This window comes from Tachyglossus aculeatus (genome assembly GCF_015852505.1).
Source record: "Tachyglossus aculeatus isolate mTacAcu1 chromosome 12 unlocalized genomic scaffold, mTacAcu1.pri SUPER_6_unloc_1, whole genome shotgun sequence".
Classification (NCBI taxonomy): Eukaryota; Metazoa; Chordata; class Mammalia; order Monotremata; family Tachyglossidae; genus Tachyglossus; species Tachyglossus aculeatus.
This window is the reverse complement of record NW_024044828.1, coordinates 1505001-1520552: the sequence shown is the minus strand read 5'-3', so window position 1 is coordinate 1520552 and position 15552 is coordinate 1505001. Positions and strand designations below refer to the sequence as shown.

The 15552-nt window shown below is 47.0% G+C and overlaps 1 protein-coding gene across 1 annotated transcript in view; it reads left to right on the top strand.

Annotated features, from left to right (window-relative positions):
- SLC26A4 (solute carrier family 26 member 4) overlaps nt 1-15552 on the top strand; it is a 107757-nt gene that overhangs the window by 4656 nt on the left and 87549 nt on the right. Inside the window, exons 3-6 of the mRNA XM_038740900.1 lie at nt 28-124; nt 564-695; nt 2445-2502; nt 2588-2641. Coding sequence (XP_038596828.1) covers nt 28-124; nt 564-695; nt 2445-2502; nt 2588-2641 — 341 coding nt within the window. The remainder of the gene's footprint in view (nt 1-27; nt 125-563; nt 696-2444; nt 2503-2587; nt 2642-15552) is intronic.

Sequence of the window (15552 nt, the reverse complement as noted above, 5' to 3'; positions counted from 1 at the left end):
GGGTCCCCGACCGATCCCTCAGACTAGCCCGACAGTTCGTTCCCGGAGGAATTTCCGATGAAGGACTCGGTCTTTGAAGCCGCGAAAGTTGGCAGCGGCGGCGTTCGCCGTCTGAACCCGGGACGTGAGTCCGACTGGAATCAATCGTATTTATTGAGCGCTTTCTGTGTGCAGAGCACTGGACTAAGTCCTCTGTTTACAGGGCGGGCGCCAGGACCGATAATGAATGATGGAATTTGTTAAACGCTTATTATGTGCAGAGCACTGTTCTAAGCGCTGGGGGGAGATACAAGGTGTTCAGGTTGTCCCACGGGGGGCTCACAGTCTTAATCCCCATTTTACAGGGGAGGTAACTGAGGCTCAGAGAAGTGAAGTGACTTGCCCAAGGTCACACAGCAGACGTGGCAGAGCTGGGATACGAACCCATGGCCTCTGGCTCCAACGCCCGTGCTCTTTCCACTGAGCCGCACTGCTTCCCCACTCTTCCCATCGCCCGGATCTGCACGTTACTGAGTCCGCCGCCGAGGCAGCCCTCGCTCCCACGGTCTTCCTTGTTGCCGGAGCTGCTCCGCTCTGGGACGCGGAGATTCCCGTGAGCCCCCAGATGGAGGGCTCCCTCGGAGAGAAAGGCAAGAAGCGAGCGAATTTACCGTCAACACTGTCGCGCAGCAGCCAAAGCCATTCAGTCCGAAAGGGTGACGTCCTCGCTCTTCCTGGTTTTCCCTGCTGTCCTCGAGAAGTTAGGAAGGCGCCCAAGGAGCTCTTGGCAACCCGGCTCTGCCCTCTCGGCCGGGATTCAAACTTCCCCGGAAAAACGCACGCTTCACTTCCCCGGAAAAACCCACTTCCCCGACCGGGGACGAGCTCAGATCGCTCAACCTGCCTTCCCGCCGTGCCTTTTTTCGTTCATTCATTCCCTCAGTTGTATCTGCTGAGCGCTTCCTGTATGCCGAGCACTGTAGTAAGCGCTCGGGAGACCACAGCAGACGCTTGAAGCGACTGCGTCTACCCCGCGTTAATCTCTATAGCTCCTTGTGGGCAGGGAACGTGTCTATCGACCCTTTTGTTGCAGCGTGGCTCAGTGGAAAGAGCCCGGGCTTTGGAGTCAGAGGTCATGGGTTCGAATGTTGCCAACTTGTACTTCCCAAGCGCTTAGTACAGTGCTGTGCACACAGTAAGCGCTCAATAAATACGATTGATTGATTGATTGATTGAATGCCGGCTCTGCCACATGTCTGCTGTGTGACCTTGGGCCAGTCACTTCACTTCTCTGAGCCTCAGTGACCTCATCTGTAAAATGGGGATGAAGACTGTGAGCCCCCCGTGGGACAACCCGATCAACTTGTATCCCCTCAGCGCTTAGAGCAGTGCTTTGCACATAGTAAGTGCTTAACAAATGCCATTAGTATTCAGCGCTTAGAACAGTGCTTGGCACATAGTAAGCGCTTAACAAATGCCATTATTATTCAGCACTTAGAACAGTGCTTTGCACATAGTAAGCGCTTAACAAATGCCATTATAATAATAATGTTTTGTTTTGTTGTCCGCCTCCCCCTTCTAGACTGTGAGCCCGCTGTCGGGTAGGGCCCGTCTCTAGATGTTGCCAACTTGGACTTCCCGAGCGCTTAGTCCAGTGCTCTGCACACAGTAAGTGCTCAATAAATACGATTGAATGAATGAATGAATGAATTCTTCTAGACTGTGAGGCTGCTGAACACATAGTAAGCACTCAGAAAATACTATCATTGTTATTATTTATAGACTTTTAGACTGTGAGCCCACTGTTGGGTAGGGACCGTCTCTATATGTTGCCAACTTGGACTTCCCAAGCGCTTAGTACAGTGCTCTGCACACAGTAAGTGCTCAATAAATGCAATTGATTGATCTATTGATTGATTGGTGAGCCTTCTAGACTGTCTTCTGGACAGTCTTCTAGACGGTGAGCCCACTGTTGGGTGGGGACTGTCTCTCTATGTTGCCAACTTGGACTTCCCAAGCGCTTAGTCCAGCGCTCTGCGCACAGTAAGCGCTCAATAAATACGATTGATTGATTGACTGATTGTACCGCCCTCTCCCAAGCGCTCAGCACAGGGCCGGGCACCCCGTAAGCGCTCAATGAGCCGTCACTGAATCGTATTTAGTCAGTACGGTGCTCTGCACACCAGAAGCGCTCAATAAATACGATCCAGTGACGGCTCATTGAGCGCTTTCCGTGGGCCAGAGGGGCGGACACGCCGAGGAGGACGATGAAATCCAGTCGGAGACAACGACGCGACTCGGGATGCTGAAACAGGAGTCGCCCTCACGGCTTCTTTTCTTTCCTCCCGCCGGAGTGGCCCCATCCCTCCCCACGATTTCGGTATTCCGTAGAGGTGACGGGAAGGGAGACCGGAAGGAAACGAAAAGCGCGCCCGGTCTGACACATTCCCGTCTCATTATTCCAGGCCCTTTGGGAAAAGACCGACGGCAAGAAGGACCCGTGATGGCAATTGACAGACGACGGTTCGGGCCCCGACTGCATTCAAGTCGGTTATTATAGCCGCCCTCTGGAAGCCGAACCTTTTTGTAACGCCCTGCTTTTTTCCAGAAAATCGTTTGCGAACGTCACATACGCGCTGTATTCCGGGGCGTTATTAGGAACGTCTGCTTCCCGTGGCGATTCATTCACTCATTCGATCGTATTTATTGAGCGCTAAGCGCTCGGCGAAGCGTTCAGTCGACCGCGAAGTCTTGAGAACGATACATTTTGTCTCCCAAAAGTAGATATATTCGGTCATATTTATTGAGCGCTAAGCACTCGGTGAAGCATTCAGTTTACCGTGAAGTCTTGAGAACGATATATTTTGTCTCCAAAAAGTAGATTTATTCAGTTGTATTTATTGAGCGCTAAGCGCTCGGCGAAGCGTTCAGTTGACCGCGAAGTCTTGAGAACGATATATTTTGTCTCCAGAAAGTATATTCGGTCGTATTTGTTGAGCGCTAAGCACTCGGTGAAGCGTTCAGTTGACCGCGAAGTCTTGAGAACGATCTATTTTGCCTCCCAAAAGTATATATATTTAGTCGTATTTCTTGAGCGCTTACTGTGTGCAGAGCACTGTACCAAGCGCTCGGCAAAGTGTTCAGTTTACCATAAAGTCTTGAGAACGATATATTTTGTCTCCCAAAAGTAGATATATTCGGTCATATTTATTGAGCGCTAAGCACTCGGTGAAGCGTTCAGTTGACCGCGAAGTCTTGAGAACGATATATTTTGTCTCCAAAAAGTAGATATATTCGCTCGTATTTGTTGAGCGCTAAGCGCTCAGTGAAGCATTCAGTTTACCGTGAAGTCTTGAGAACGATATATTTTGTCTCCCCAAAGTAGATATATTCGGTCGTATTTGTTGAGCGCTAAGCACTCGGTGAAGTGTTCAGTTTACCATGAAGTCTTGAGAACGATATATTTTGTCTCCCAAAAGTAGATATATTTGGTCATATTTGTTGAGCGCTAAGCACTCGGTGAAACGTTCAGTTTACCGTGAAGTCCTGAGAACAATATATTTTGTCTCCCAAAAGTGGATTTATTCGGTTGTATTTATCGAGCGCTTACTGTGTGCAGAGCACTGTACTAAGCGCTCGGTGAAGCGTTCATTTTACCGTGAAGTCTTGAAAACGATATATTTTGTCTCCAAAAAGTAGATATATTCGGTCGTATTTATTGAGCGCTAAGCACTCGGTGAAGTGTTCAGTTTACCGTGAAGTCTTGAGAACGATATATTTTGTCTCCAAAAAGTAGATATATTCGGTCGTATTTGTTGAGCGCTAAGCACTCGGTGAAGCGTTCAGTTTACCGTGAAGTCTTGAGAACGATAGATTTTGTCTCCCAAAAGTAGATATATTCGGTCGTATTTATTGAGCGCTAAGCACTCGGTGAAGCGTTCAGTTGACCGCGAAGTCTTGAGAACGATATATTTTGTCTCCAAAAAGTACATTCGGTCGTATTTGTTGAGCGCTAAGCACTCGGTGAAGCGTTCAGTTGACCGCGAAGTCTTGAGAACGATCTATTTTGCCTCCCAAAAGTATATATATTTAGTCGTATTTCTTGAGCGCTTACTGTGTGCAGAGCACTGTACCAAGCGCTCGGCGAAGTGTTCAGTTTACCATAAAGTCTTGAGAACGATATATTTTGTCTCCCAAAAGTAGATATATTCGGTCATATTTATTGAGCGCTAAGCGCTCGGTGAAGCGTTCAGTTGACCGCGAAGTCTTGAGAACGATATATTTTGTCTCCAAAAAGTAGATATATTCGCTCGTATTTGTTGAGCGCTAAGCGCTCAGTGAAGCATTCAGTTTACCGTGAAGTCTTGAGAACGATATATTTTGTCTCCCCAAAGTAGATATATTCGGTCGTATTTGTTGAGCGCTAAGCACTCGGTGAAGTGTTCAGTTTACCATGAAGTCTTGAGAACGATATATTTTGTCTCCCAAAAGTAGATATATTCGGTCATATTTGTTGAGCGCTAAGCACTCGGTGAAACGTTCAGTTTACCGTGAAGTCCTGAGAACAATATATTTTGTCTCCCAAAAGTGGATTTATTCGGTTGTATTTATCGAGCGCTTACTGTGTGCAGAGCACTGTACTAAGCGCTCGGTGAAGCGTTCATTTTACCGTGAAGTCTTGAAAACGATATATTTTGTCTCCAAAAAGTAGATATATTCGGTCGTATTTATTGAGCGCTAAGCACTCGGTGAAGTGTTCAGTTTACCGTGAAGTCTTGAGAACGATATATTTTGTCTCCAAAAAGTAGATATATTCGGTCGTATTTGTTGAGCGCTAAGCACTCGGTGAAGCGTTCAGTTTACCGTGAAGTCTTGAGAACGATAGATTTTGTCTCCCAAAAGTAGATATATTCGGTCGTATTTATTGAGCGCTAAGCACTCGGTGAAGCGTTCAGTTGACCGCGAAGTCTTGAGAACGATATATTTTGTCTCCAAAAAGTACATTCGGTCGTATTTGTTGAGCGCTAAGCACTCGGTGAAGCGTTCAGTTGACCGCGAAGTCTTGAGAACGATCTATTTTGCCTCCCAAAAGTATATATATTTAGTCGTATTTCTTGAGCGCTTACTGTGTGCAGAGCACTGTACCAAGCGCTCGGTGAAGTGTTCAGTTTACCATAAAGTCTTGAGAACGATCTATTTTGTCTCCCAAAAGTAGATATATTCGGTCGTATTTATTGAGCGCTAAGCGCTCAGTGAAGCGTTCAGTTGACCGCGAAGTCTTGAGAACGATATATTTTGTCTCCAAAAAGTAGATATATTCGGTCGTATTTGTTGAGCGCTAAGCACTCGGTGAAGCGTTCAGTTGACCGCAAAGTCTTGAGAACGATATATTTTGTCTCCAAAAAGTATATTCGGTCGTATTTGTTGAGCGCTAAGCACTCGGTGAAGCGTTCAGTTGACCGCGAAGTCTTGAGAACGATATATTTTGTCTCCAAAATGTAGATATATTCGGCCGTATTTGTTGAGCGCTAAGCACTCTGTGAAGCGTTCAATTTACCGTGAAGTCTTGAGAACGACATATTTTGTCTCCCAGAACTATATATATTTGGTCGTATTTCTTGAGCGCTTACTGTGTGCAGAGCACTGTACCAAGCGCTCGGTGAAGTGTTCAATTTACCATAAAGTCTTGAGAACGATATATTTTGTCTCCAAAAAGTAGATATATTCGGTCGTATTTGTTGAGCGCTTAGCACTCGGTGAAGCGTTCAGTTTACCGTGAAGCCTTGAAAACGATATATTTTGTCTCCAAAAAGTAGATATATTCGGTCGTATTTATTGAGCGCTAAGCACTCGGTGAAGCGTTCAGTTTACCGTGAAGTCTTGAGAACGATACATTTTGTCTCCCAAAAGTAGCTATATTCGGTCGTATTTATTGAGCACTAAGCACTCGGTGAAGCGTTCAGTTGATCGCGAAGTCTTGAGAACGATAGATTTTGTCTCCCAAAAGTAGATATATTTGGTTGTACTTATTGAGTGCTTACTGTGTGCAGAGCACTGTACCAAGCGCTCGGTGAAGCGTTCAGTTTACCGTGAAGTCTTGAGAATGATATATTTTGTCTCCCAAAAGTATATATATTCAGTCATATTTATTGAGCGCTTACTGTGTGCAGGGCACTGTACTAAGCTCTCGGTGAAGAGTTCAGTTTACCGTGAAGTCTTGAGAACGATACATTTTGTCTACCAAAAATGTCTACCAAAGTTGTATTTATTGAGTGCCTACGGTGTGCAGAACACTGTACTAAGCGCTTGGTGAAGCGTTCAGTTTACCATGAAGTCTTGAGAACAGTACATTTTGTCTCCCAAAAGTATATATATTCGGTCATATTTATTGAGCGCTAAGCACTCGGTGAAGCGTTCAGTTTACCGTGAAGTCCTGAGAACAACATATTTTGTCTCCCAAAACTATATATATTTGGTCGTATTTCTTGAGCGCTTACTGTGTGCAGAGCACTGTACTAAGCGCTCGGTGAAGTGTTCAGTTTACCGTGAAGTCTTGAGAACGGTATATTTTGTCTCCCAAAAGTAGATATATTGGGTCGTATTTATTGAGCGCTAAGCGCTCGGTGAAGCGTTCAGTTTACCGTGAAGTCTTGAGAACGACATATTTTGTCTCCCAAAAGTAGATATATTCGGTCGTATTTATTGAGCGCTAAGCACTCGGTGAAGCGTTCAGTTGACCGTGAAGTCTTGAGAACGATATGCTTTGTCTCCCAAAAATATATATATATTCGGTCGTATTTCTTGAGCGCTTACTGTGTGCAGAGCACTGTACTAAGCGCTCGGTGAAACGTTCAGCTTACCGTAAAGACTTGAGAACGACATATTTTGTCTCTCAAAAGTAGATATATTTGGTCATATTTATTGAGCGCTAAGCGCTCGGTAAAGTGTTCAGTTTACCGTGAAGTCTTGAGAACGATACATTTTGTCTCCCAAAACTATATGTATTTGGTCGTATTCATTGAGCGCTTACTGTGTGCAGAGCACTGTACTAAGCGCTCGGCGAAGCGTTCCGTTTACCGTAAAGTCTTGAGAATGATGTATTTTGTCTGCCAAAACTATATGTATTCGGTCGTATTCATTGAGCGCTTACTGTGTGCAGAGCACTGTACTAAGCGCTCGGCGAAGCGTTCAGGTGACCGTAAAGTCTTGAGAACGACATATTTTGTCTCCCAAAAGTAGATATTGATGAAACGATGGATGTTCCGAACCAACTTTTCCTTTGAAAGCGATGGAAAGGCCATTCCTCCCCTGGGCGCAGCGTTCAAACGGGAGGGTGAGTTGCGTAAATAGGAAAGTACTGGAAACTCTGTCGAATCGGTGGAAACTCGGAATTTAATTCCTACCGGCTGTGACGCCACGGAGTTTCAGGACACCGTCTCACGGGAGGCCCGGTTGCTCAGCGGCCCACCGCTCTATTCGTGTGTAATTCTCCAAATGAAAGATTAGAAATTCAATTTAGATTTATTTTTCCAAAGTTTATGCCAAGGAGCAATAATGGCCCGTTCGGTTAATGTATGTTTGCATGAGCTTGATTGTTTCCCTTGGGAATTTCCATCGTCGAGACGTCATTAATAAAAAAACAAAACGGCCGTTGGCTTCAGTTCTTGTACGTTTTCCGTCTCCCGGAATTCTCTTTCCGTGCGGCATCGCGTCTCCGTCCCGTCACGCCGCGCAACGGTCCACTCCATCCCGGTGTCCGTGTTTCGGGCTCCCGTTTTGTTCCCTTGTGAAGGTGACCCGACGCCCGCAGCAGGCCTTGGCAGCCGGAGGAAGGTTTGGAGCGGGGGGACGTTCGGAGTCAATCAATCAGTCGATCAATCGTATTTATTGAGCGCTTACCGTGTGCAGAGCACTGTACTGAGCGCTCGGGAAGTCCAAGTTGGCAACATCTAGAGACGGTCTCTACCCAACCTCCGAGGCTCACAGCCTCCGAGTGAGCCTCATTGCAGGCTTTCCCAACCCCCATTCCCGGAATCATCATCATCATCATCAATTGTATTTATTGAGCGCTTACTATGTGCAGAGCACTGTACTAAGCGCTTGGGAAGTACAAATTGGCAACATATAGAGACAGTCCCTACCCAACAGTGGGCTCACAGTCTAAAAGGGGGAGACAGAGAACCCGCCTCACCCTGGACCCCAGATCAATCAATCAGTCGTATTTATTGAGCGCCTACTGTGTGCGGAGCACTGGACTAAGCGCTTAGGAAGCACAAGTTGGATCCCACAGAACCACCAGTGCCGCGGATCGAATGGCCCCTCGGGCCACTTAGGGATTCAAACAAGCAGTCGTATTTATTATTAATAATAATAATGATGATGTTGGTATTTGTTAAGCGCTTCCTATGTGCCAAGCACTGTTCTAAGCGCTGGGGTAGACACAAGGTCGTCAGGTTGGCCCACATGGGGCTCACAGGCTTCAGCCCCATTTTCCAGATGAGGTCACTGAGGGCCAGACTTGCCCAGAGTCACCCAGCTGACAAGTGGCGGAGGCAGAATTAGAACCCACGACCTCCGACTCCCAAGGCCGGGCTCTTTCCACTGAGCCCCGCTGACTGGGAACCCCACATGGGACAGGGACTGTGTCTCACCTGCTTAGCTGGTAGCTACCCCAGCGCTCAGTACAGTGCCCGGAACATAGTAAGCGCTTAACTGTCTCATTGTAACAGTAATGCCATCATTACTATTAATCGGGCTACTTATTGAGCACTATCTCCCCCCCGCCACCCGTCTAGACTGTGAGCCCACTGTTGGGTAGGGACCGTCTCTATGCGTTGCCAACTTGGACTTCCCAAGCGCTTAGTCCAGTGCCCTGCACACAGTAAGCGCTCAATAAATCATCATCATCATCAATCGTATTTATTGAGCGCTTACCGCTCAATACGACTGATTGATTGATTAATAATAATTAAGAATAATTGTGGTATCGAAAATGCACTTCACAGATTGACGGGATGGACTTTTGGGTAGAGAAGAATTTTGGGAGCAGCTGCCTGAGAAACAGCTTGGGGCGTGGATTTGGGATCTTGGGAAAGTCACTTCATTCATTCATTCAATCGTACTTATTGAGCGCTTACTGTGCGCAGAGCACTGTACTAAGCGCTTGGGAAGTCCAAGTCGGCAACATCGAGAGACGGTCCCTACCCGACAGCGGGCTCGCTTTCATCTCGCCGTGCCTCAGCTTCCTCTTCTCTAAAATGGCAATGAAATGCCTGCTCACCTGTGAGCCCTCAATCAATCAATCGTATTTATTGAGCGCTTACTGTGTGCGGAGCACTGTGCTAAGCGCTTGGGAAGTCCAAGTTGGCAACATATAGAGACGGTCCCTACCCAACAGTGGGCTCACAGTCTGAATGAGACAGTTAAGCGCTTACTATGTGCCGGGCACTGTACTAAGCGCTGGGGTAGCTACCAGCTAAGCAGGTGAGGCACAGTCCCTGGGGTTCCCAGTCAGCGTGGCTCAGTGGAAAGAGCCCGCGCTTGGGAGTCAGAGGTCTTGGGTTCAAATCCCGCTCTGCCAATTGTCAGCTGGGTGACTTTGGGCAAGTCACTGCACTTCTCTGGGCCTCAGTTCCCTCATCTGTAAAATGGGGATTAAGACCCTGAGCCCCCTGCGGGACAACCTGATCACCTTGTATCCACCCCAGCGCTTAGAACGGTGCTTTGCACATAGTAAGCGCTTAATAAATGCCATCATTATTATATGGGGTTCCCAGTCAGCGCGGCTCAGTGGAAAGAGCCCGGGCTTGGGAGTCAGAGGTCTTGGGTTCAAATCCCGGCTCTGCCAATTGTCAGCTGGGTGACTTTAGGCAAGTCACTGCACTTCTCTGGGCCTCAGTTCCCTCATCTGGAAAATGGGGATGAAGACTGTGAGCCTCACGTGGGGCAAACTGATCACCTTGTATCCCCCCCAGCGCTTAGAACAGTGCTTTGCACATAGTAAGCGCTTAATAAATGCCATCATTATTCTATGGGGTTCCCAGTCAGCGCGGCTCAGTGAAAAGAGCCCGGGCTTGGGAGTCAGAGGTCTTGGGTTCAAATCCCGGCTCTGCCAATTGTCAGCTGGGTGACTTCGGGCAAGTCACTGCACTTCTCTGGGCCTCAGTTCCCTCATCTGGAAAATGGGGATTAAGACTGTGAGCCCCCTGCGGGACAACCTGATCACCTTGTATCCACCCCAGCGCTTAGAACAGTGCTTTGTACATAGTAAGTGCTTAATAAATGCCATCATTATTATATGGGGTTCCCAGTCAGCGCGGCTCAGTGGAAAGAGCCCGGGCTTGGGAGTCAGAGGTCTTGGGTTCAAATCCCGGCTCTGCCAATTGTCAGCTGGGTGACTTTAGGCAAGTCACTGCGCTTCTCTGGGCCTCAGTTCCCTCATCTGGAAAATGGGGATTAAGACTGTGAGCCCCCTGTGGGACAACCTGATCACCTTGTATCCACCCCAGTGCTTAGAACAGTGCTTTGCACATAGTAAGCGCTTAATAAATGCCATCATTATTCTATGGGGTTCCCAGTCAGCGCGGCTCAGTGAAAAGAGCCCAGGCTTGGGAGTCAGAGGTCTTGGGTTCAAATCCCGGCTCTGCCAATTGTCAGCTGGGTGACTTTAGGCAAGTCACTGCGCTTCTCTGGGCCTCAGTTCCCTCATCTGGAAAATGGGGATTAAGACTGTGAGCCCCCTGGGGGACAACCTGATCACCTTGTATCCACCCCAGCGCTTAGAACAGTGCTTTGTACATAGTAAGTGCTTAATAAATGCCATCATTATTATATGGGGTTCCCAGTCAGTGCGGCTCAGTGAAAAGAGCCCGGGCTTGGGAGTCAGAGGTCTTGGGTTCAAATCCTGGCTCTGCCAATTGTCAGCTGGGTGACTTTAGGCAAGTCACTGCACTTCTCTGGGCCTCAGTTACCTCATCTGTAAAATGGGGATGAAGACTGTGAGCCTCACGTGGGGCAAACTGATCACCTTGTATCCTCCCCAGCGCTTAGAACGGTGCTTGGCACATAGTAAGCGCTTAACAAATGCCATCATTACTGTTAATCCCGGCTCCAGCAGTTGCCAGCTGTGTGACTCTGGGCAAGTCACTTCACTTCTCTGTGCCTCAGTGACCTCATCTGTAAAATGGGGATGAAGACTGTGAGCCCCCTGTGGGACCACCTGATCACCTTGTAGCCTCCCCGGCGCTTAGAACAGTGCTTTGCACATAGTAAGCGCTTAATAAATGCCATTATTATTAATCCCCATTTTACAGGTAATAATAATGATAATAATGATGGCATTTATTAAGGGCTTGATGAGGGAACTGAGGCACAGAGAAGTGAAGTGACACGCCCAAGGTCACACAGCGACGTGGCAGAGCTGGGATTTGAACCCACGTCCTCTGATTCCCAGTATCGTGCTTTTTCCACGAGGCCATGCTCCTTCCCTGTGTGCGGAGCACTGTACTAAGCCCTGGGGAGAGTGAAGCCACGTGGCTCTGTGGAAAGAGCCCGGGCTTCGGAGTCACAGGTCATGGGTTCGAATCCCGGCTCCGCCAATGTGTCTGCTGTGTGACCTTGGGCGAGTCACTTCACTTCTCGGAGCCTCAGTTCCCTCATCTGTAAAATGGGGATTAAGACTGTGAGCCCCACGCGGGACAACCTGATCACCTTGCAAACTGCCCAGCGCTTAGAACAGTGCTTTGCACATAGCGCTTAATAAATGCTATTATTATTATTATTATTATTATGTGATAGACACATTCCCTGACTACAACAAGCTTACGGTCTAGAGGGGAAGATGGGCATTTATATAAACAAATGAATAAATGATGGATATTTAGCCTTCTAGCCCGTGAGCCCGTTGTTGGGTAGGGACCGTCTCTACAAACTTCCCAAGCGCTTAGTACAGTGCTCTGCACACAGTAAGCGCTCAACAAATATGATTGATTGATATGTTGCTGACTTGTACCTCCCAAGCGCTTAGTACAGTGCTCTGCACACAGTAAGCGCTCAACAAATATGATTGATTGATATGTTGCCGACTTGTACCTCCCAAGCGCTTAGTACAGTGCTCTGCACACAGTAAGCGCTCAATAAATACGATGGAACGAATGAGATAGGTACCCGGGGGGCTCAGGGAGAATCAAGGGAAGCGGCGTGGCGCAGTGGAAAGAGCCCGGGCTTTGGAGTCAGAGGTCACGGGTTCAAATCCCGGCCCCGCCAATTGTCAGCTGGGTGACTGTGGGCAAGTCACTTCATCATCATCATCATCAATCGTATTTATTGAGCGCTTACTATGTGCAGAGCACTGTACTAAGCGCTTGGGAAGTACAAATTGGCAACATATATGGCAACTTCACTTCTCTGGGCCTCAGTTACCGCATCTGGAAAATGGGGATTAAGATGGCGCCCCCCCCCCCACCCCCATGGGATAACCTGATCACCTCATAACCTCCCCAGCACTTATTAGTACAGCGCTTTGCACATCATAAGCACTTAATAAATGCCATCATTATTATTATAAAGGGAGAATAAATTAATTAATTATAAATGATAAATGATTATAAATTATTATAAAATAATTATTATTATAAAGGCCACCCTTTCCCGACCAGTCAGAAAGCAACGCTTCCAGCCGGGAGAGCCCAAAGTCGGGATGGACAACGGCCGTTGATCTGTTTGGACGGCGCTGCGAAATGTCAAAATCCCTCACTTTCGCAAGGAGATCAAGGTTACTGACCTTTCCAATGGTCCGTAATAATAATAATAATAATAATAATAATAGTAATAATAATAATGGCATTTGTTAAGCGCTTACTATGTGCAAAGCACTGTTCTAAGCGCCGGGGGGGATACAACATGATCAGGTTGTCCCATGTGGGGCTCACAGTCAATCCCCATTTTCCAGATGAGAGAACTGAGGCTCAGAGAATAATAATAATAATAATAATAATAATAATAAATCAATCAATCGTATTTATTGAGCGCTTACTATGTGCAGAGCACTGTACTAAGCGCTTAGTAATAGCGCTTAGCGCTTAATAATAATAATAATGGCATTTATTAAGCATTTACTATGTGCAAAGCACTGTTCTAAGTGCTGAGGGGGGGGATACGAGGTGATGAGGTTGTCCCATGTGGGGCTCACAGTCAATCCCCATTTTCCAGATGAGGGAACTGAGGCTCAGAGAATAATAATAATAATTATAATGATGGCATTTATTAAGCACTTACTATGTGCAAAGCACTGTTCTAAGCGCTGAGGGGATACAAGGTGATGAGGTTGTCCCACGGGAGGCTCACAGTCTTCATCCCCATTTTCCAGATGAGGGAACTGAGGCCCAGAGAAGTCAAGTGACTTGCCCAAGGTCACACAGCAGACATGCGGCGGAGCCGGGATTCGAACCCAAGACCTCTGACTCCAAAGCCCGGGGTCTTTCCACCGAGCCACGCTGCTTCTCTAATCCCCAACCTAGCGTTGGGGATTTCTTTTTCTTAAAAGAAAAGCCTTTTAGACCGTCTCTATACGTTGCCAACTGGGACTTCCCAAGCGCTTAGTACAGTGCTCTGCACACAGTAAGCGCTCAATAAATACGATTGATTGATTGATTGATTAAAAATGCTCATTCTTTGCGCCCTAGCAATGTTGGGGCGTAATTCAGTTGAACGTAGGCTGTAGTATTTCCACAGGCAGGGCAGAAAAATGAAACGCGAAAACCTGAAATATTTTTTGAGGGGGGGTCGTACAAAGAGTCTTTGAGACCCTTTTTAGTAGTAAAAAGCAGCGTGGCTCAGTGGACAGAGCCCGGGCTTTGGAGTCAGAGGTCATGGGTTCGAATCCCGGCTCCGCCGCATGCCTGCCGTGTGACCTTGGGTAAGTCACTTCGCTTCTCTGGGCCTCAGTTCCCTCCTCTGGAAAATGGGGATGAAGACTGGGAGCCCCCCGTGGGACAACCTGATCACCTTGTAACCTCCCCAGCGCTTAGAACAGTGCTTGGCACATAGTAAGTGCTTAACAAATGCCATCATTATTATTAGTAGTAGTAGCAAGAGTATTTAATAAGGATGGTATCTGTTAGGCGCTTACTATGTGCCAAGCACTGTTTAGTAAGGAAGGTGACCTTAGTAAGGGGCAGGGAGGTGACCCTGGGATTGCCAGATGCTTCCCCCCGCCTGCCATGGGTTCAAATCCCGGCTCCGCCACCTGTCTGCTGTGTGACCTGGGGCAAGTCACTTAACCTCTCTGAGCCTCAGTTCCCTCGTCTGTAAAATGGGGATTACGACTGTGAGCCCCATGTGGGACAACCTGATCACCTTGTATCCACCCCCAGCGCTTAGAACAGTGCTCTGCACATAGTAAGTGCTTAACAAATGCCATTATTACTATTATTATTATTATTATTATTATTTTATTATTATTACCGAAAGCTCACCTCCTCCAGGAGGCCTTCCCAAACTGAGCCCCCCTTTTCCTTAGTTCTCCCTCCGCATCGTCCCTACCCCCTCCTGCTGCTCTTCATTCATTCAATCGTATTTATTGAGCGCTTACTGTGTGCAGGGCACTGTACTAAGCGCTTGGGAAGTACAAGTCGGCAACATATAGAGGCGGTCCCTACCCGACAGCGGGCTCACAGTCTAGAAGGGGGAGACGGAGAACAAAACAAAACATATTAACAAAATGAAATAAATAGAATAGTAAATATGTACTTCATTCATTCATTCATTCAATCGTATTTATTGAGCACTTACTGTGTGCAGAACACTGTAGTAAGCGCTTGGGAAGTCCAAGTTGGCAACATATAGAGATGTCCCTACCCAACAGCGGGCTCACAGTCTAGAAGGGGGAGACAAATAACAAAACAAAACATATTAACAAAATAAAATAAATAGAACAGTAAATATGTACAAGTAAAATAAAGAGTAATAAATATATACTGCATTCATTCATTCAGTCGTATTTATTGAGCACTTACTGTGTGCAAGAGCACTGTACTAAGCGCTTGGGAAGTACAAGTCGGCAACATCTAGAGATGGTCCCTACAGTCTAGAAGGGGGAGACGGACAACAAAACAAAACATTAACAAAGTAAAATAAATAGAAGAAATATGTACAAGTAAAATAAATAGAGTAATAAATATGTACTTCATTCATTCCATCGTATTTATTGAGCGCTTACTGTGTGCAGAGCACTGTACTAAGCGCTTGGGGAGTACAAGTTGGCAACATATAGAGACGGTCCCTACCCAACAATGGGCTCACAGTCTAGAAGGGGAAGACAGACAACAAAACAAAACATATTAACAAAGTAAAATAAAGAGAATAAATATGTACAAGTAAAATAAATAGAGTAATAAATATGTACAAACATATATACAGGTGCAGTGGGGAAGGGAAGGAGATAAGATGTCTGCTGTGTGACCTTGGGCAAGTCACTTCACTGCTCCGGGCCTCAGTTCCCTCATCTGGAAAATGGGGATGAAGAGTGGGAGCCCCACGTGGGACAACCTCATCACCTCGCATCTACCTCAGCGT